The sequence below is a fragment of the Manihot esculenta genome, chromosome 5 (assembly GCF_001659605.2).
Source record: "Manihot esculenta cultivar AM560-2 chromosome 5, M.esculenta_v8, whole genome shotgun sequence".
Lineage (NCBI taxonomy): Eukaryota > Viridiplantae > Streptophyta > Magnoliopsida > Malpighiales > Euphorbiaceae > Manihot > Manihot esculenta.
In genome coordinates this window covers 2,405,518-2,426,750 of record NC_035165.2, presented here as the reverse complement: position 1 = coordinate 2,426,750, position 21,233 = coordinate 2,405,518, and the positions used below count along the sequence as shown (strand labels likewise).

General features: G+C 33.4%; 3 protein-coding genes and 1 pseudogene across 7 annotated transcripts; 3 read left to right on the top strand and 1 right to left on the bottom strand.

The window, feature by feature from the left end:
• Positions 1–410: 410 nt before the first annotated feature.
• Positions 411–5,370, bottom strand: LOC110615554 (delta(8)-fatty-acid desaturase 2). 4 transcript variants are annotated; one of them, XR_006350731.1, is made up of 3 exons: positions 3,786–5,357; positions 2,382–3,150; positions 411–2,022 (listed from the first exon to the last, which is right to left on the bottom strand). XR_006350731.1 is itself a non-coding variant. In XM_021757473.2 (2 exons), the coding sequence occupies exon 1, from the start codon at positions 5,153–5,155 to the stop codon at positions 3,812–3,814; it is 1,344 nt and encodes a 447-aa protein (XP_021613165.1). In that variant the 5' UTR covers positions 5,156–5,357; the 3' UTR covers positions 411–2,022; positions 3,786–3,811. The 4 variants fall into 4 exon arrangements, 2 of the variants coding, with proteins under 2 accessions (XP_021613165.1, XP_021613166.1); XR_006350730.1 differs by having other exon boundaries at positions 2,382–3,147; XM_021757473.2 differs by lacking the exon at positions 2,382–3,150.
• On the top strand, positions 2,431–3,171 carry LOC110614601 (annotated as a pseudogene).
• A 5,532-nt stretch (positions 5,371–10,902) lies between the features above and the next one.
• Positions 10,903–15,925, top strand: LOC110614293 (protein ABIL1). Of its 2 annotated transcripts, none has more exons than XM_021755796.2 (9): positions 10,903–11,336; positions 11,634–11,716; positions 12,594–12,744; positions 12,825–12,924; positions 13,029–13,121; positions 13,242–13,326; positions 13,458–13,510; positions 13,618–13,721; positions 15,314–15,925. In XM_021755796.2, the coding sequence occupies exons 1-9, from the start codon at positions 11,244–11,246 to the stop codon at positions 15,467–15,469; spliced, it is 918 nt and encodes a 305-aa protein (XP_021611488.1). In that variant the 5' UTR covers positions 10,903–11,243; the 3' UTR covers positions 15,470–15,925. The 2 variants fall into 2 exon arrangements, with proteins under 2 accessions (XP_021611488.1, XP_021611489.1); XM_021755797.2 differs by having other exon boundaries at positions 10,906–11,336; positions 13,618–13,661.
• A 1,823-nt stretch (positions 15,926–17,748) lies between these two features.
• On the top strand, positions 17,749–20,736 carry LOC110616243 (UDP-D-xylose:L-fucose alpha-1,3-D-xylosyltransferase MGP4). Its single transcript, XM_021758603.2, has 4 exons — positions 17,749–18,452; positions 18,890–19,051; positions 19,680–19,895; positions 20,136–20,736. The coding sequence occupies exons 1-4, from the start codon at positions 17,976–17,978 to the stop codon at positions 20,346–20,348; spliced, it is 1,068 nt and encodes a 355-aa protein (XP_021614295.1). The 5' UTR covers positions 17,749–17,975; the 3' UTR covers positions 20,349–20,736.
• The last annotated feature ends 497 nt before the right edge of the window (positions 20,737–21,233 follow it).

Sequence of the window (21,233 nt, the reverse complement as noted above, 5' to 3'; positions counted from 1 at the left end):
ACTTATGCTTGTTAACCAACTGTCTGAGAAACTTTCAATGGCTAGAGATTGTGAGGATTCCATGGGTTGCTAGAAATTGTAAATGTGAGGCTTCCTGAGAACTTGAAACCTTATATATCCTTGGACGTACAAGATCCATGTGATTGTTGACTTAAGTAAGAGTGACCACAAGTGGATAAATTGTCTATTCTATCATGGTCAAGCAGGAGACAAATGGAACGAGATAATAAATAAGCAACCAGACATTGTTTTCCTTATCTAGTTTAAGAGTCATAGTTCTACTTAAACTTTGCTTGAGTTATCATTATTTAATTTATAAAATTCTTTACCACCTTTGGTCATGGAAACTCAATAAGTTCAAAGCTTTGAACCCAGGTGCTCTCCAATGCTGTCTTTCTTTACAATTCCCAAGGGATAGTTTAAGAAATCTTCCCTCAAAAAAGAAACCAAGAAAAGAAGAAGAAAAGTAACAATGAGATATGATTTTCCAAATGTGCTAGAAGCTAGTGTGCCAGAAATATGGATATTAAGATAAATATATGGTATTACGATAATCGATAAGACCACCACAAAATACATACAGTACACATGAGGATAAAATAAGAGAGGGTCGAATAAAATAGTTTAGCCATGTCTATGAAAGCATAATAAATTAGTGGTAGAAAGAATAAAAAGAGAAAGGGGAGACCTAAAATGACATATAAAGAAGCAGGAAGTAGAATTGGTTTTAAACAAAGTTGAATCACGAAAAATTGACATCTATGTTTGACCCCAGGTGTTTGACTTAGCTCATAAGCTGATCAAACCTGTTTATAAGCTCTAAAATTTAATTCTCATGAGTATGGGTTCTCTTAATAATAAAGGTGACAAACGCTTTAAAATAGCTACAGATGTCAAGATATGGCGTAGCATGATGAAATTTTGCATATAGTATGCATTCAACGACTTCATATAGGAGACAAAAAAAAAAGAAAAATTGACAAATGTGTTGTGTAAACCTACTAGAATCAGTATAAGAATCAGAATCAGCAACGTTTATGATTTTTTTCATGCATGTGATGAGTGGCTGCAACTTGCAAGAGAGGAAAAGGAAAAGAAAATGGACAGAGATAAAGAGTCATTCTTTCCACTCAATTTAATAGTTTAAGTTATCTTTAAGGAAAGAAAAGGGCAAAAGCAAAACCAGGAGACAAGAGTCCTTTGCTGGTTGAAATTAGAAAGGGATACTAACATGTTACCGACACAAACTAGAAGATCAGAAATGAAAGCTGATCAGAAGAAAGGGCCCTGCCCTTGTTCTCTCAACAAACAGTAACACTAAAAATCAACCTCCCTATGCATGCCACATTCTAGCGTTTGTATGTACTTGGGCCTGAAAATTCCAAACTCCCAAAAGGCAAATTATTTTCTTTTTCCTGATTTTTTTTCCCCAAGGAAAAAGAAAAATAATTTTCTCTATGGAAATTGATTGCTGTAAGTATTGAGAAATAAGAAATATTGGATGGTTCACCAACCTTAGAGAGAATATTTCTATATAAATATGATCCTTCAAAAAAAGCCTTTCTTTTTCTATCTATTATATATTTCTTTTTGTGAGAAGAGAAAGGGGGTGTAACAGCAGCACTTCTATGCTTGCTATCGACTTCAGATGCCCTGTTAGGGAGTGAATTACCTCGCTACACAGACCTTCACAAACTTTTTCTTTCGTAATCAAGAGCTATAAACTGCTTGAAATTTACAATTAAACTCATCTAAACTAAGGAAATATCAGCTATTTGTGGATATATTCCTTTGGAATTAAAGAAGTCTACAAGTATGTAATTTTGCCAGACATCTGGTACCTGTACTGGCTCAAAATCTGCTATCCAAATGCCGGTAGGTGTATGCAGTTAGTTGAACCATGATGTACAAATAGTTGATTCCATGGTAGTGCTGTTTCCATGTGATTACTTTAGTCAAGGAAAATCTCAAAGTGACAAAAGCCTCTGGTTCACATAGATTTAGCCTCCATTTAAGGAATACCTATACACCAGAAGTTAACCAACATTACAAAAGCATGAAAACAGAATCCTATCTAATCTTTAAAAAATATGGCAGGAATCAAATTTAGTTTGACAAGACAAACAATTGCTAGAATATGTTCAGAAAGAGAGAAAACAAATACACATTCTTCGAGACCTGAGACCACCCAGGAGAAACTATAGTGAGATGAACTCTGCCATCAAAGTTGAATTGGTTTCAGCTATAAATGGTATGGCATTAAAACATCAAATCCTGGATAAGTAACTAGTGATTAACTGTGAATTTTGCAAGCCTAGTTACAGTGGCTTCAAGTTTAGAAATCTAGCAAGCTGTCTTCTTATGAGTAATTATAACAGTACCGGTGGGTTCTGAAGCTGGCGGATGGCAATCTATTAAGGCATAACAGAAATGAAGGGAACCTTCGCAGAGACTTGTTCCTTAGAAAACCAGAACTCCATAAACACGGAATTCCTACCAGCTTTTGGAAATGGTCTGACTCCTGTGATTAACCTTGATGGTTATTCCAGTGCCAACAGGTGCACAGGCTTAAGCTCTGACATAAAAACATGTGAAGCCAAAGGCATTACGGTAATGTTTCTATTGGAAGAGATGCTAGGAGCTAGGAACTAGGAGCTACTATCTTGTCTATACTGAGGATGAAAGGCAAGTTGTAACTTATCTTTAGAATAGCCTCTTGGGAGTACACTCTTCATTCCATCCATTTGGCCCTGCCACTCTAGATGAAATTGACTTTACATTGAAGGAGGAGCAAGCCAACATTAGAACATATCTTGCAAGGTTTCTTGCTGCATATAGTAAGAGAGGTAATGTACTAATTGCAGTTGTCCAATGCCCTTTTCCTGATGCCTGGGTAGGGAATGCTCTTGAGAGAGGCTTCTTGATGTCAGATCTACAATTATCCTCCTTGCCTGTCCAGTACTCTTCTGGGAGTATTGGCAATCTTTTAGATGCATGGAAGCAATGGACCTCAAGCTCCCCTGCTAAAAAAATTTCCTCGGATTGCTTGCTGCTCCTGGTGCAGCTGGTAGTGGCTTCATCTCTGTAGCTGATCTAACTTCCTAAGTCCTTCCAGCAATCAAGGGTTCTTCCAAGTATGGTGGTATCCTGCTGTGTTACATAGCATTATGAGTATGAAACTGGTTACAATAAAGCCAAGAACCACCATGTCTAAAATACCCAGTTGCGGTTTTATGTGGACAAATTCTAATTTGTTGAAATTTACATGTCAATTGTATTAGTACTCTATGCATAATTCAATATTGAACAGTCATGATTCGCATGACTTTTATGTTTGCTACTAATGACCAAAAGGATTAGTAAATAATATACATTCCACATCGTGAACAGAAGTACTAAACAAGAAGCAAGCAAATAACCACGAAACCAAGGCTTCTGTGTCATTCTTGCTAGTTAGAAAATTCCAGATTTCAGAGGGAACAAAAATTTCCCAAGTATAAAGGAATATTCTAAAAGAACTGAAAATAAGACAATTTTTTTTCCTTGAAAGGTGAACAAAAAAGATAAAAACATGACACACACAACTGCTGGAGAACTATGGTTGCCTGCAATGGGAATGAGATTTATATTGAAAAATATAAAACATAACATATTGATAATGATTCAAAATTATGGGAAATTGCATATCTTTCAATGGAGAACAAACACGAAAATAATCAAGTGCCAACAAAAAATAAATATTCTTAGCTTAGGGGCACAGGAATTGGAAAATAAATTAGAAAAACCTTCAAAAACAAAAGGAACCCAAACTTCATCCATGTGTGTGAACAGCTTCCCACACCAAATTCTTTGGAACAGGGTTGGTCATGTCTCTAGCCTGCAGGGCAGCAGTCCTCAGAGTCCTAATTGTCCATACATTGGCCTCCCAGAAGGACAAACTCCTGTAAGGCAAACTATGCTTCTTACACAAATCCTTTACCAATGGTGAAACCCCCCTCAATTGGCTTCTTGGCAACCTGGGAAACAAATGATGCTCGAGCTGAAACTGCAAACCACCATACACCCAATCCATCCAAGAGGAGCATGAAATATCCAAAGTCCCACTAGTCTGTTTCTCAAACCAGTCATTCCCATTTGGAGGTCCTAGATAAACGTTTGCTGCGAAATGATTCAAACAAAATTGAATGTGTTGTAGTGAGGTGACAGCAAAGGAAGTGAGCACGAACATCACTCTCTCTGGCCAATCAGGTAAACAAGAAACAAGAAGGGGAAACCAAATCCAAAAGACAAGAATTCCCATGATGTTAAGAGCTCTATCTGGAACTTTACGTGTTGAGAACAATAACAGCAATGTCTGCAGAAACAAATTGACCCTTGCAACACACATCACAGGATAAAATGTCCAGTGTTGGTAACTCACAAGAAACCTAGACAATGGATCAAAATTCATCTTTCTTCCATAAAAGTACGATGTTATAGAATTGAAAAGACGTGAAGATACAGCAAATACAGGTATGTGTTGAAGATCTGGATCATAATCAAGACTATTGCAGGCAAGGTGGTGTGCGTTGTGGGTCCATTTCCACCAAGCAATGCTTATCCCAGTTAAACAATTCCCAGATATAAGCTGAGCAAGTTTGTTAAAACGAGGACTCAACATTACCTGGTAATGTCCAGAATCATGACCAACATATGCACTTTGAATCCAAAGGAATCCCAATAAGGCAGCAGAACCCATATGAGCCCATAAACTCAGGCAACACAAAACACCATAAACAACAATACAGAACAAGAATGCAACACACGCCAAAGCATACATAGTAACATGCCCTTTCTTGTCAAACAAACCTAGTTTGGAAAACTCCGAGTAAAGCTTCCTATAATCCTTGGAAACCTCTGAGACCTCGAAATCTACAAGATAATATCCTGTAAAAAGCTGATCAAGATATTTCCACGCAGTACCAGGATGGTAAGCAATAAATGCATCAGTTACATCTTGGCCAGCCAGATTCAGGAGAGGAGTATCCCCACCCGGGTGCTCCTTAATCCAGTCCGATACATCATATACCTTGCACTGGATTGAGATCCACAAATCTCCAGGCTTGTTGTGCTGTTTAAGCTCTTCGCTTGTAATGTATTTCTTCTCTCCCTCCATTGAGCCAAAAACAACAATGGAGTCAAATCGGAACTGCGAGGCTTAGAGTTAGTCTTTGAACAAGGAACTCAACCAGCGATCGAGAAATCTATGTTATCTTACTTATTTAACGACGGAGATTTCGAGTTGACTTGGTCGCTCTTTCGATCTGCTTTTTTCGCTGAGTTCTAAAGCTAAAGCCTTAGTACGGTTCTAATAAAGATTCCAAATTTAAGCGGTTTATATAGAAAACGCGTGCAGTGTGAGTTTCGGATTTTCTTTTTACTTAATTTTTTTCCGCGTCAACATCAAAGTCTTTTTTGTTTTTGAAAATAAGTCTAATTTTTTTGAAATAAGTTTAATTAGACATCCAATTTAAAATTAATTTTGTATATTTTTATTAAAGATTAAATATGTCCTAATTTAATATAATATTATTTTTATAATTTAAAATATTTAAAACTTAATTTTAATTATCATAAAATTTTAAAAAATATAGATATAATAAATAATTTTTAAAATTATAAAAATAAAATTTTATAATATAAAAAGTATTTTTATTATTAAAAAACAACATTATATTAAATAAAAATTTATTTAACTCTTAAATAATAAAGAGATATTTAATTGATTAAAAATTTTAAATTAAATTTATTTAGATTTGAGTAAAAGTATAAAATCTTAATTCAACTGATACATTTTTTTTTAACATATAGGCGGAGTGAGGTTATTAGTGGAAATTGAACCTCGGTACAATTCAGATTCTGTCTTTGCCAACCCAACCAAGGGTGGCAGACGTCACCAGCGCAGTTCTCGGCTAAACTTCTTGATCATGAAATTATTCATGACATCTCAGTCACGTGGGCATTTATAAAAATGGGAATAATTTTGTTTTACACAAAAACTGAAAAGAAAATTTGCTAAGTAAAAATTAGAGAAATATTTATTAAAGAGGGACAAGTTTTGCTTGATGAAATTTTCCAGTTTTCTAGCAGGTTATAGACCAGATACAAGGCATAATATATCATACAATGTAATATAATATAATATAATATATTTTTATAATTACTATTTATAATATAATAAATATATCTTTCAATAATATTTATATAATAGTACATATATTAAAATTTTAAAAATTAAATGATATATATACTTAAATTACTTTAACACAGCCGCAAGCCATACGGTGGCATAAATGTTCTCTATCAACCTTAACTTTAATAATTTGTTTTTTTTACATGGCTTATACTTGTATGGAAAACGCTGAACTTTGCTCCTGGGCATAACAGTGCAAAGCTGGGGAATTTTACTTTCATGGCAAAATTCACCCCTCTTTGATAATCTTTTTTCCTCTCGCCCATGTTTGGTAAATTTTATTTTCAGTCCATTTTTATAAAAAAACACAACAACAGTTTACCTGAAGAGCGAGAAAGATGAATTACTACATCACCATAGATTGGAATTTTTTTTTTTTTGTCGAATATGGGTAATTAAAAACAAGAAGTAGTAAAAAGAATCAAATAATGAGCTTCAAACAAAAGGCTTAAGGCCAAAAACAAAATAATACTAAGCTTGTTGGGAGAAGAGCAAAATCCAAGACTACTGCCATTTAGAACTTGTTGTATGAGAAGCAATTGATCATCCATACATAAGAATTAATTATAAGGCATTAGGTTCGATTTAAAATTAAATTAAAATAAAATAATTAAAACTTAAATTAAAAATTTTTAAAGAAATTCAACTGAATTAAAAAAAAATTAAATTTAACTAAATCAATTTAATTTGATACAATTCAATCAATTAATTCAATTTTTAGACTTTTCAATAAATTTAATTAAATCGATTTAATTTAATATGATTGAATAAATTAATTCAATTTTTAGACTTTTCAATAGTAAAAGTAAAATATATAAAAAATTGATTAGCTTCTACAGTCAATAGTAGACCCCACTGGTTTATGGTCTGCAAGAGAGAATTAGTCGGCAACAGTTGAGAGACTGCGGCATTGGTATGAGTTGAACCAGTGAAGAGATGGAAAGTTGAATCTTCCTTTTTCTTCAACATATAAAAAATTTTATTTTCTCTTACTACTTTTATTTATTTATTATTTTTCTGTTGACTCATATAAATTTAAATGATACTGTTAAATTAGATAAAAAAACTATAACTGTAGGGCACAAAGTGTCAAATAATTATATGGCTCAAAAGTCGATTCTATAACTGTAGGATATCTCATTGTATCTCAAAAATCAGTGTAACTGCAAGATCTGTATATAACATATCACACCCTTAAATTAACTCACAATACGATCAGATTTTAAATAATTTATATATTTAAACAGAAACCAAAAACTATCAATACAGTATAATAGTCAATTATTTAAACTATAATATTTTATCATATTGTGATTTTAAATATCGTATGGAAAGAGCAAAATCCAAGACTACTATCATTTAGAACTTGTTGTATGAGAAGCAATTGATCCTTCATATATAAGAATTAATTATAAGCATTTGGTTGGATTTAAAATTAAATTAAATTAAAATAATTAAAAATTAAATTGAAATTTTTTTCAAAATAAAACTAAATAAAAAAAAATCAAATTAAACTAAATTAATTCAATTCAATTCAATCATTAATTCCTTTTTTATACTTTTCAATAGATAAGTTAAAATTAAAAAGAAAAAATGGTTAGCAGCACACAGCAACTATGGAGACCGATTGGTTTATGGTCTGCTCGAACCGCGATAGGTGATAGACTGCGGTATTGGTATGAGATGAATCAGTGAAGGGATAGAAAGTTGAGTCTTTTTCAACAGCAATCGACAGAGCCAAGGGCTGGAAGCATAAATTAATGGGTTCTTTTGGTCTCTGAGATTGATCAACGCTCAACGGAGTGGAAACAGATTTGGTGGGAGACTGATTGAGAGGAGGGAGAGGACAAAGGAGTCGCGCTCGCGTGAAGTATCGAGTGATAGAACAGATGCACAAGGTCGAGGATTGACGGAGGAGAGCGTATATGTGTTGGATTAGTCTTTTAAATTAGGTTAGGTATCAAATAAACGACGTAGTATTAATACTTATTTGGTTAATTTGGTTCAACTAAATTTTTTTTTTCAAAACCGAATTAAATTGAAATATTTAATTTTTTATAAATTTAAAATTAAATCAAATCGAATAAAAAATAAAATCAAATTTAATTTTTAAAATTGATCGGTAAAAAAAATTATTTTGGTTTAAATTGAATATTACTAATCTTTAATAAAAACAATCCAAATATATGATTAAAATCGAAATTACACTCTAAATGGAAGAAAACTCTAATAGTTTTATTTTCACCGTGATAACTAATATTAATGTCTAGACTATGGAAGGAGATATAAAGTATAATCTAAATAATACGTTATTATGCCTTAAAAGTTAGCTTTCTAGAAGGAGAAAAATCAACTATTAAATTTCAAAATGTTCCATATCAATACTAAAATAAGAACCTTGCGTATGAAATGTTCCATATCAATACTAAAATAAGAACCTTCCATATGCAGAGACAAATTTGCAAAATAGTGAAATTTAAGATATCAATGATTCAAAATAAATAAAAAAAAAAATTGCCTCTTGCATGCATAAAAACCACAAAGACTCAGGCTTTCAAAAAATTAGATTTTGATGGTGATTAATTCTAAACTATAACACCCTTTATTCAGTAACTGGATCTGTAAACATAAAAGAAACTAAATATATATATATATATATACACGCTCTACCCTACAGTGGGGAGGTAAACAACTCCAAATGAAGGGATAAAGTCTTCTTCTACTCAAATGGGAAATGAGACAGGGAAAGCTAAAAAAAATCAAAGAGATTGACTCTGAATATAAAAGAAAAGGGAGAAAAAAACTCTATCTAGTGAGAACGAGAGAGCGAGAGGAGAGAATTGTACAACAAAGAGTTGCCTTTTGTAATTCAATCAAAGTGCAGAGCGTGAATATGCTTTCTATACCTGTTTTCAAACAAAATTTAGTAATTATTAAATAATCACGTTCTAAATATTTTTGTTTTATAAAAAATATTTACGTGTAATATCGGAATGCATTTATTAGATTAAATATTTTGTATAAATTAGGGTCGATGATTTTTACCAGAGTAGACTAAGGCCCATGTAGATTTTGGTGCTTTTAACTCGGATTAACATAGTCCTTTCAGATCCATCTTCTTAAACAAACAAACTTAGTTTTAAATTAAAAAAATAAATAAATAAATTACACTTTAATTCTTAAATTTTAATATAATTAACAGATTAATTTCTCTATTTTTAAAATCAAACACTTAAATTTTATATTTTAATTTTATTTAAACAGAAGATTTTACGTCCTAAAATTTATTAAAAATGAGATATAAATATCTTAAATTTTATAAATATCCTTTCTTAAATTTCCTTCTCTTTCCCAATTTATGTCTCTCAAATCCCATAATCTTTCATTTCAATATTCAATAAATTTTAAACTTGAATAAATTTTAAACACAAGGCTGATTTCTTCAAGATAAAATGTAGCAGCATCTGCAATTATGCCAATATACTCACAGAGAAGTTTCAGTTACTTGTCAGCATAATTGCAAAAGCTTCGGTCAATTGCAAAAGCTTCGGTTACTTGTCGGCATAATTGCAAAAGTTTTCAAATGAAACAATTGCAATAGATGAATTCAAATGGAAAAATTAAAAGAACTCACATGAAATTATAATTTTAGATCGTGAATAATAAGTCATACAAGCAAAAACATAGTATTACCAATATTGATTTACTAAAAGTGGAAATTACACTCAACCTAGTATTCAATAAAATGGCCAAATCATATACCAAAATGCATAAATTAATATCATTTGAAATACAATAATCGATTTCAAGCTAAGAAAAATGATAAACATTTCTTTAATTATTAGGACCAGTAAAATAAAACTTAGATAAAAAATTTACACAAATTAGATGAGAAACACAAAAAAGTAAGCAATCAAGATAGATTTATAAACCAGCACATCAAATATAATTATGGGTAAATAATATTAAAATAGTTACCTGAACTGAGATAACTAGTGGTAGGAAGTGTAGGACTATAGTTATTGGTGCTGTATCCAGCATTCAAGAAAGAAAGAAATAAGAGAGAGGTGAGAGTTTTCTATGTGGGTATAATTGATTATGGAGATTTCTCAACTGGGATAAAAGTGAGTATTCTTTTCATGGATAGTTACACTCAACCTTTGTGAAGCCTCTGCAATTGAGTATGTTGTGTGTATGTAAAAAAAGATTTGTTTGGCGATAAAGAAATAAGCGGAGAGAGAGAATAATACAGTAAGGATAAGAGAGAAAGAAGAAGACTGAGTCTTGGCGTTGAAAAGAAGAGAGAGAGAGGAGGGTTTCGCGGGTGCTGCTATGCTCTACTTTAAAGAAATAAGCCTCCTAGTTAGATCGTGTTTAAATTTTATTGAATATTAAAAGAAAAGATTATAAAATTTGAGCGAGATAAAATAGAAAAGAGAAAGAGAGTTACAGAATGGTGTTTATAAAATTTAAAATATTTATTTTTTTTAAAATAGATTTTAAGATAAAATTTTTTTTATTTAGATGGAATAAAAATATAATAATTTAAATATTAAATTATAAAAATAAAAAAATTCTGAGATACTAATTATACTAAAATTTAAAAAATTAAAATATACCGTCGTATAAAAATAACTATGTATATTTTCAGTGTCGACCACCAAAGCTCCAATAAACGCTCCAAATAAAAGCATTCCCCAAGGCGAATGTCAGTTTATTTGATATTAACTATTTAACTCCGCCAAATTACAATTTCCACTCACCTGTCTGGAATTGCTTCTACTTCACTCACTCCCTCAATCTCCCCCCACTTTTCACTTTTCACTTCCCTCTCTGTCTCTCTCACCATAACTCAAACCCAAACCTAACCATTTCTATATTACTTAATGCTTGCACATTTATATAATATTAGTCCCTCAACTTCTCTTTAATTTTTTTGCCTCTAGGGTTTGTATATATCAATTTATTCTTGTCAGGAATTCTTAACTTATGCTTTTAAGAGCTGAGAAAAATGGAATTGGAGCAAACCTTGCCCGATAATCCAGCCATGACCTTCGATGAGGTTTCCATGGAGCGCAGTAAAAGCTTCGTCAAAGCTTTGCAGGTTTGTCAAAATTTGGATCTGATCTGCTTGTGTCCATCGCTGGCCATTGAGTGACTTTTCATTTCCGTGATTTAGACGTTTTATCTGTTGTGGAGAAAGCAGAAATTCAGCTCAGCTTAGTCAACTCGTTGTTTTTAGATGTATTTTATTTGTTTGTTATATATTTGGAATATTATTCGTTAACTATAAGCTGTTTCATTGAAGAGCTCTCTGTTCAGGAGCTAATGTTTTGTAAGAGTTAGTTCTGTTCAAATTTATTGCAAGTAGTAAAATGATAGTTGTGGCATTGTGTTACAGGAGTTAAAAAACTTGAGGCCTCAACTTTATTCTGCTGCAGAGTACTGCGAGAAGTCTTATCTTCATAGTGAGCAAAAACAGATGTAAGGCCTTTCTTCCACTTAGGATTTCAATTGATAGTACATTGCATCATTTAGCTTCATTTATAAGTTATCGAGAAAGCATGGTTCATTTCCTGTACTAGGATTGCTATACGAGAGTGTTTCTGGGCAAGAGTGACTTATGACTATAAAGGTTCCTTAAGACTATGATACCAACTGAGTTAATTTAATTGTATAGTTATATTAACACAGTTTTAAGAAATTATACGTTTAATCCATAGATTGGATAGTGAACACTTGAAACTTTTCAAAAACCACTTACTGTACCATAGTACAAGTTTGAGGATCTTTATATCCATCTTTTTTAAGTTAGGATATGCAATATAAGGAATCAATAGGAGCCTGTTGGATTGATAGTTGTTCTTCACTATTGTGGGTGGTCTTAAATTTCAGTTATCGGAAGCTAGTAGTTGGAAGTCAAAGTCCCAAATGCCAACGATTAGAAATCTCAATACTTAGTATGTTAGTTATGATTTTGAGCTGCCAACCGTTGGAATTTAAGAGTTCGCCCAACTGATAACTTATCCAAATGCCCTTAAGTAGTGCTTGTGAGAATAACCACTAACTGTTGGTTTCCAATTGCTCATCCAAACACCCCTAGAGTCTATACTTATAGAGGTCAATGCACATTTATTCAGAATAATATTTCTGGAGTTGATAATGGGAAAGAAAACTGGGCTTGAACTCATGGATGGATTAGCAAGACTTGTTTCATCCTCTCTATTTAGAGGTTTATGCCTGAGCCATGGGTGTTTAATGCGACTTCAATGAGCCAGTATAACCTCATGTCTTCTTCATGTGGACTACAGATATCTATTTTCTGCTCATGCTTGAAATTTTTCTTGTTTTCATGGAACAGGGTGCTGGACAACCTGAAAGATTATGTTGTACAAGCTCTTGTTAATGCTGTTGATCATCTTGGCACCGTGGCTTACAAGTTAACGGACCTTCTTGAGAAACATACTTTAGATGTCTCAATGATGGAGTTAAACATTTCTTGTCTAAATCAGGTATTTTTTTCCATGTCTGTCTGAATATCTTATAAAAACAAAATGATGGACCTCAATTCATTTTGTTTCTTAATTTTCAGCAACTTCTTACATGCCAAGCATACTCGGATGAGGAAGGCCTTAGGCGGCAGCAGTTGTTGGCATTCATCCCCAGACATCACAAACATTATATATTACCAAGTAAGACTAGTTACTTTTAGCTTCTTGCATACGTACTAATTGATCTTGGGAGATATAATTTTTTTCCTCACTCCTTTTTTGCTTTGCTTCTCTGCTTATCTTAGATTCTGTGAACAAGAAGGTACACTTTAGTCCTCGCGTTCAGACTGCTGCAAGGCAAAATCCACTTCATGCTAGATCTCATCTCCAGCCTTCAGGTATAGGGTTTTTCAGCAGGGAACTTACTTCGTATCGTTTTTATTATTGGTTTTTTAACATTTTATTTCAGCATTTCTTGGTAAGAGTATCAAATGGCTGATCAACGAGTGTTAAGACAGGTTCCCCAACTTCAACAACTCTTTCCTGGCACTTAGCCTCCGAGACCAAGTCTACATTGAAAGGGACTTCACAAACTGTGATGAGGTTAATCTATAAAACACTTGCATGGCATTTAATAAAGGATAAAGCTCTGCTTTTCTGTTTATGTATCTATTCCGTCTGCCAACAATGGGTGTTTGAGATGCAAAATCATTTGACATATCCTTATCATGCAGTGCTGAAGACACAAAAGATTCTGGGAAATCTTCTGCAGTTTTCCAACTATTGGGTTTGTATAAGATAAACAGTATTCCGTGACTTTAATTTGTTCTGCACTTGGTGGATAAATTGGATATGGGAATTATGACATTCTCTAATTGGATCTTATGCTATCAGGTAAAGAGAGTACATGGAGAAGACCATCAGGAGTTCTTGCTCAGGTATCAACCGCAAGTCTTGCATCTGGTGTAATCATGCAAACATTTGGTGTCACATGCAGGGTAATGTCAAAATCAGCAAGAGCACTGACATGACTGACATTCTTTCAAGTATATGGTTGAATATTAAAAGAAATATCAATATAACAAATAAAAAGGAAGTCAAATTATTTTATAAACCTTTAATTGGCTTTTTTTTTTTTGCTTAAGATTTGTTTATTGTTTTTTTCTTGATTTCCTTTAATCCATTTGGGTGAGTGCCTTTTTCTTAAAGGGTCAATACCTTGGTAATTCATGCTCACCCACCAAATGGATTTAACTGTTTTCATTCTTTCTACCTTTCTTTTGTCCTATGTGTCTGAGTACAGCTAACAAATGGTGGATGAGTTCTGGCTATGGAAAGTCTTCATCCTAAATCTAAGCATGATAATTTTTGTGAGTTTTAATCCAGATGACTGGAGTTGCTTGGCAAATTATGCCATATAATATGAGACATATTATTCACCCACTGCAATTGCAAATCATGGGAAGCTGTTCCATTCTTTTGTTATTGCTGCAACCTTCAAAAGGATCCAGCTTTTAAGTGATTTTTGTGGGTATAATAATGCTGCCTTTGTCCTTTATCTAGCCAATTTCATATGTAAGGATAGGATAAGGCCATACTCTACTCTGGACCTGCATACAAACTTCTCATTGTTAATCTGGAATTAAATCATGGTTTTGGTTGTCTTCAATTAAACATGATGCATATTGAGGAACTTCATGTACCTTTGATGGATTGGTTATTGCTCTAATTTCTATCTGAAGTAAGAACAAACTTATAAGTAAAAGTAGTGTGCATGCAACTATGATGTTTTTTGAATTTGGAATTTCAAAGAGCCGGGCCTCTTTAAGTCTAGATATCTTGGTTAATGCCACATGACTTGGACAGAGGTGTGCAGCATATTACTTTATTTTTCGTTTCTAGCATAGTATGTTGATATGTGTAAGCTCCATGAAGATTGGTGATCTTTCAACTTTCAAAGAAGTGGAACATGAAATGTTTCAAACTGAGAATTTTAATTGATGATTTAATGATTACTTGAGATTATGAAGTACTTATGTTTGAAATTAGGAATTCATCTAGACTTGAGATAAAGCAACTTGAAGCATCCTCAGCTACTGATTTGATTTATTTTATCTGCTAGTTTATATTCATAGGAATTAGGATGCTTGAGGATTGCAAATTTTGTAATTGCCTGTTGACATGTGTTCATGTAGCAGACAAAAGAAATGCATCTGGGTGTCTCTGCAAGATCGTCTTTATGGAAACTACTATAGGAATATTGCTTTGAATGATTGTGTATTTGACAATAGGATATGCTATATTCATGGAGTTGTCTTTAGCTGATTATTGTTTACTTGTTTCTGCGGACTAATCTCTATGTTAAAGATACTCTTCTTATTCCACTGATTGAGAAATTCTCATTATCTCTGCCCGTTGATTGAGAATATAATTGCTGTGGGATTTCCTCCTTCCTCTATATGCTTTTGGAATGAATACAGTTTGGATTGTTCGCTTGGTTAATAGATTATGTGGCTGTATATTCCATAATCAGTCATCCCTGAAACCAGTGTTTGTGGAAAAGAGAGCTTACAGTAGTTTCCTTTTGCAGGAACCACTGGAGAGTTCTAAACCATTGACAGCATTCAGGTCATTTGATAGCCCAAGGCGTGAGGTGGTACATGCTCCTACTCGCAGTAAAAGCGTGCTATCTGCTTTTTTTGTTAAACAGAAAACACCAAAACGGAGGGCTGGTCCTGTCTCATGAATGCTTAAGCCTCAAGAAGCAAATTATTTGTGCCCCCCTGCTTTCATCGTTTTTACATCCATTGAGCTGGCAATACATGTCTCCAGTGCCTGTCGACAAAGCCCTCTTTCTGTGGTCACTAAAAATTAATTGCTCAAAATATATATCCATCCAAATTCTTACACCTGATTCTAATAATGAGCTATATCATGGAATAAGGTGATGCTAATAATTTGTTTATAATGCTAATGCTAATAATTATGGGTTGTTGATAATTCTGAATAATGAAGATATTGATAGTTCAAGGTAACATTGTTTCAGGTAGTTGAGACCAATATCACAAAATTATGTATCACTCTTAAGATCAGATTCAGTGTTTGTCCTGATATGTTCCATTCAGAGATGTTGTATAAGCTTTTTGAAACCATTTGTAATCTCTTAGCATTATATCATGTCTATAGCGTTCAGTTTTGATTATATTTGCTATTTCATTTGCAAGCTATATGGATTCATCAGTTTGCTTTATAGATGATATAGCTGCTAATCTATCAGTGCAATTATTTCTTGATGCAATTAGGTACGGCTTTGTTTCACTTTTTTTTTTTGTATTTTGTTTCTCTTTCTTTTTTTCTTTTCTCATTTGATTCTAACGGAGCTTGCTACAAGTAGAGAATTTGTTGTTCTTGGTTCATTTAAGGGTATTTTATGATAAATGTCTTGAAAACGAGGTTGATTGAAATTTCCTAGATGCTAAACAGTCTAGGCATGAACGAGGGATGCCAAATAATGAATACAAAGATGGAAGAGGCCAAGATGTCTCAGATTGCAAACTAATGGACGTGACTGCCTGTGTCTGACTCGGGCCATTTTGTTGAGAAGTTTGTTAATTGAGCAAGTGAACTGCACATCTGCAACTTGAGAGGTCGCTCGTGCAGTTGTTTTATGGGTTTTAGTTTCATTAAAGGGAATTTTTATCATAATTAGTGAAGTTTGTTAAGAACTATAAATAATATAAAAGGAATAAACTATAAATAAAAAACAAAGTAATCATCGATTTTTTTTTTAAGATTTTGGTTTTACTTTTTATCGTACATTTGTTTATCATTACCCTTCTTTTTAATTCCTCTTCTCCTCGTGTATTTCCTCGCTTAGAAATGTTTTCTATCCAACCTACCATCGAGTACAGTCATTATTTCCTCTGACACAGTCATAGAATAGCCCTCCCCCTCAAACCACCCAAGCCAGCAGTTCTAAAAGCGAGGAAAGGAAGATTATAATCCTTTCCAAATGCCATTTGTAATTACCGAGTAAGGTAAGATTTAAATATAAAATTGAAAATTCAGAGAAAGTATTGAAACAAGTTAGATTTCTGATTTTATCATATTTTATGAAGTAAGATCTGGAATGAGATAAAGTTTTTCATATTCTTAATAATTATTTATTATTTGAGAGGAACATTGTTTTTAAAGATTTTAAAGAGAAAATTTTCTTAAACTATCAATTTAATAAATTAAAAATAAAAATTTCTAAAATACATCAAACTCTTCCTAACAATTTAAGATTTTGAAACCTTAAAAAGCTCCTCATTTCTTTTTGAGAAAACCCTCCTTTTGAAGGGCATAAGATTCAAAGAAAAATTGAGTTTTATATAGCACCACCTAATGTTGCTGGGCCGTGGGGCACGTCCAATGAGGTTTACGATGACGGAAAAAGCTCGACCCACGGTCTAAATACATTCGCAGTTTCTCAAACGATTTACGTCGGTATATGAATTAATTAAAAAAGGAGCCTTGTTTTTTTTTTTGAAATAGTAAAAAAGGAGCGTTTTATCATGTGATTAAGGTTTTACTTTATGAAAAATATTTTTTAAGGAAATTTATATTTTTTAATATTTAAAAATTTTAAAATTTTAATTAATAAAAAGTATTTTTTAATTAAATAAAAAATAATTCATTTAAAAGAAAATCATTTTTTTAAATAAAAAATTATTTTTTGAATTTTAATATTTTTATTAAAATATTTATATATAAATTTTTTAATAAATTTTATTTTTACAATTAAAATTAAATAATAAAAATAAATGATTTTATATAAAAAATATTTTTTTAAAAAATAATTTTTAAATATAAATATAAATTATTTTCTACAAATATACAAGTAAATAATATTTACCGTGAGTTAAAAAAAAAAAAAAAGAAACAAGCGAGAGGAATTTACATTTTTAAGTTTAGTTAATGCTCATGACATTCTGATAAAACGAAAAAATGCTTAATGGCATGCGCTCAGCACGTGCGGGATTCATATTCTTGGCTTGTTCTAGCGTTCTGTACTGCTCCACGCGGATAACTGGAAGCAAAACCGACAACCCGATCCTCGTTTACCTTCTCCATTGTTTCTGACTCGGCATTCCATGAACAAAATCACAGATCCGATAGTTGATTTCTAATACAGTACGCGATCCAATCAACCTTTTCAAATAAAATTCCGCTTCAAATCCTTTCTCGCCTGTAAATAGATTTACCACACAATGCCATCTTTGCACCAAAGAACTCTCCAAACTTCACTCTCCGATCCATACCCTTTATCGCCTCGCTATTCCTCTAATTCCCAAAGGCAAATTTCAATATTTAGCCGCACTGGCCTCGTAATTTTATTCTGTCTTATGCTAATTCTCGGAGTATTCATGCCATGGACGGGGATGCCTCAGGGTATCTTCTCCGTGACTAAACCCTCTGTTAGTAAATGGCGTCACTACACTCTGGCTGAAGCGGTGTCTTTTGTGGCCAAGAATGGGACTGTAATTGTTTGTGCAGTTAGCCACCCTTACTTGCCGTTCCTTAACAACTGGTTGATTAGTATTGCAAGGCAAAAGCATCAAGACGAGGTCCTTGTCATTGCTGAAGATTATGCCACACTTTATAAGGTCAATGAGAAGTGGCCTGGCCATGCTGTGCTCGTTCCGCCAGCTCCTGATTCCCAAACTGCCCATAAGTTTGGTTCTCAGGTATAATTCCCATTTTTCATTGCTGGGCTTCATTTCATTTTGCTTTAAAGTGAAGTTTTAAGCTTTACACAGCTTTCCTCATCAAAACATGTCTGTTTATTTAGTTGCTAAATGCTCCAAATTGAAATACTGATGCTTGCCTAGAACTGGCCACATCACTTAATTATCAATGATAAATAGCCGTATTCAATTTTGCCCAATTTTTTTTCTCAGAATTGCATGAAATGAAATTTGGAATTCAGTTTCTCAGTGATCACGTTTTCAGGCCTTTTTCCGTTGTCCCTAAACGAAAAATAACTTCTCTATGGGTGGTAGTTTTCAGGCCTTCTTCTTGCAATTGTTTGCTTATTGATTTGTGTCAGGAACTTATCTCTATGGGTGATTGTGATTGAGTTTATTACTATTCTGACATGGTCTTGTTTGGGTTCCTTGCATAGGGATTCTTCAATTTTACATCTCGAAGGCCTCGTCATCTGCTGCACATTTTGGAGCTTGGTTATAATGTAATGTACAATGATGTTGATATGGTCTGGTTAGGAGATCCCTTCCCCTATTTGCAAGGAAACCATGATGTGTACTTCACTGACGACATGGCTGCTGTAAGTATGCTAACTCTTAACCAGTTCTGGTGCATTTTAATTTATCCTATCGTTGGAACAAGGAGAAATTGATACCAGATATTTACCATCTCTACTTATGACTAAAACAGCGCAGTTACCTCCTGTGCTGATTTGGCAATTTGAATGTTTTAAAATTCCTGTTTCAAATTTCCATCTCTTTGCATCCCATTTAAAATCAGTGTGATACTTTGTTACAGGCGCTGGACTTGCAATACGTAGAAAATTATGTGGTGACATTAAACCAATTATTTGTTTCTACCCACCTTGTACTCTCATTCTGTCAAGCTCCAGCTTCTAAGACCTCTGGATACTAGCTATACAGGCTTTACTGAATGCCTACGTGTAATGAGCCTTTATAATGAGATATTATTTTGTGCCTAAGCAAGGTGCTGCACTGCAATTTTGGCGGAGCAAGTTTAAATTGACAATATTTTGATGATGTTGAATCATATGCCCTTTTTAACACTTCATTATCTAGCCCTTCTAAAACCTTTGCTATTGATCAAATTGGTGAGAACTTGAGATTTCCCGGGTTATTCGTGCTTGTCTGTTCACAGTAGAGTATTTGTCATAAGGTTTGCAATGCCTGTATTCTTTGGATGTCCAGGTGAAGCCTCTGAACCACTCCCATGATTTACCACCTCCAGGTAAAAAAGGGCGCACTTATATATGCAGTTGCATGATTTTCCTGCGTCCTACAAATGGAGCAAAACTAGTTATGAAGAAGTGGATTAAGGAACTTCAATTTCAGCCATGGTCCAAAGCAAAGAAATCAAATGATCAACCAGCTTTCAACTGGGCATTAAACAAAACTGCTGGACAGGTTTGTTCTGTTTGCTTATTTGATCTCTTACTGGAATACCCTTTTTTTGACTGTGCAAATTTCTAGAATAGCCTTCCAATCTTAGTTAGTGTATTTTAAGGGGCTACTTGCCTTAGGGTGAGGCTTGTATCACATTGAACGGAAAAGGAGTAGCATTTCATGCCTTCACTTAAATTTGTTCTGAACATAGCAAATAATTGATTGTGAATCCTGATAACTTACTCTTGATATTTCATGTAGGTAGACCTCTACCTGCTGCCACAGGCAGCATTCCCAACGGGAGGGCTATACTTCAAGAACCATACGTGGGTGGAAGAAACAAAGGGAAAGCATGTTATCATTCACAACAATTACATCACAGGTTTCGAGAAGAAGATAAAGCGATTTCATGATTTTGGCCTGTGGTTGGCGGATGATCATTCTCAAGAGTCCCCACTAGGCAAATTACGATGAGTTGTTTTACATACGAGTTATATCCATCCATGCCACCATCAACTGTCAATCATGGAATTGAGCTGAAGAGTGTGGAGCAAGCGTGTGGTGCTCATTTGTTACTTTTTTAGGATTATGGCGTGGGATATTTTTTGGGGTAGATGGTCATGGCAGGGTTGATTAGTCTGTTTCATGGAAATGGAATGGTTTTACATTCTTTCTCACCCATGGAATTCATTCATTGCACAATGGAACTGCAAAAGCATCCTTGTTATTTTGTTGAAATGAATTATATGGCAATTCCATTTCTGGAAAAAAAGTGGATAATAGACTTGGAACATTGACATTGGGAATGTAATACGTTCATGGAAAGTAAATTTTCTGTACAAAATGAAGCCATTCTTCTGAACTCTGTCGTCCATAGATGGATTGGATGCACACATCATGCTCTAATTTAGCGGATAATAAAATCAGTTGAAAACCAGTTGTTGGATGTCTATATAATTAAGATGACGTAGGCTTTTTGTTTTTTAATAATTAAACGAAAGTTAGCAAGTTAAAAATGATAGCTGTACCTGTATCGTGTGTCCCATGGGCCATGACAAGCAATTGGCCTACAGATGGGGAAGAAGAAAGTGTCGGCAAGGGCCCATCAGTACTTACACATCAACTCATCAAGGTATCTATACATATATATCGCCATCAGTTTATTATTATAATTATTATTAAGCGGAAACTTTTTTAGCAACAAATAATAAAAATCTTTGAAAGAGAAATATTTATTTTTATCCTCAAGTGTGTGGCAAAAGCTGTTTTATAATTTGCTGTATTTGATTAAGATAAAGGCCAATTGCATAAAAGAAATTTAAACTTTACATTTTTTTTCATAATTATAATATCATTTTT

What these genes read in the sequence shown, in the direction of transcription:
- LOC110616243 (XM_021758603.2), top strand. Translation starts at nt 17,976, where the DNA reads ATGCCATCTTTGCACCAAAGAACTCTCCAAACTTCACTCTCCGATCCA. An exon ending in CCCATAAGTTTGGTTCTCAG is followed by an intron (nt 18,453 to 18,889) that starts GTATAATTCCCA and finishes TTCCTTGCATAG; the next exon opens with GGATTCTTCAATTTTACATC. An exon ending in TCACTGACGACATGGCTGCT is followed by an intron (nt 19,052 to 19,679) that starts GTAAGTATGCTA and finishes TTGGATGTCCAG; the next exon opens with GTGAAGCCTCTGAACCACTC.
- LOC110614293 (XM_021755796.2), top strand. Translation starts at nt 11,244, where the DNA reads ATGGAATTGGAGCAAACCTTGCCCGATAATCCAGCCATGACCTTCGAT. An exon ending in ATCTCATCTCCAGCCTTCAG is followed by an intron (nt 13,122 to 13,241) that starts GTATAGGGTTTT and finishes GTGTTAAGACAG; the next exon opens with GTTCCCCAACTTCAACAACT. An exon ending in ACTTCACAAACTGTGATGAG is followed by an intron (nt 13,327 to 13,457) that starts GTTAATCTATAA and finishes CTTATCATGCAG; the next exon opens with TGCTGAAGACACAAAAGATT.
- LOC110615554 (XM_021757474.2), bottom strand. Translation starts at nt 5,155, where the DNA reads ATGGAGGGAGAGAAGAAATACATTACAAGCGAAGAGCTTAAACAGCAC.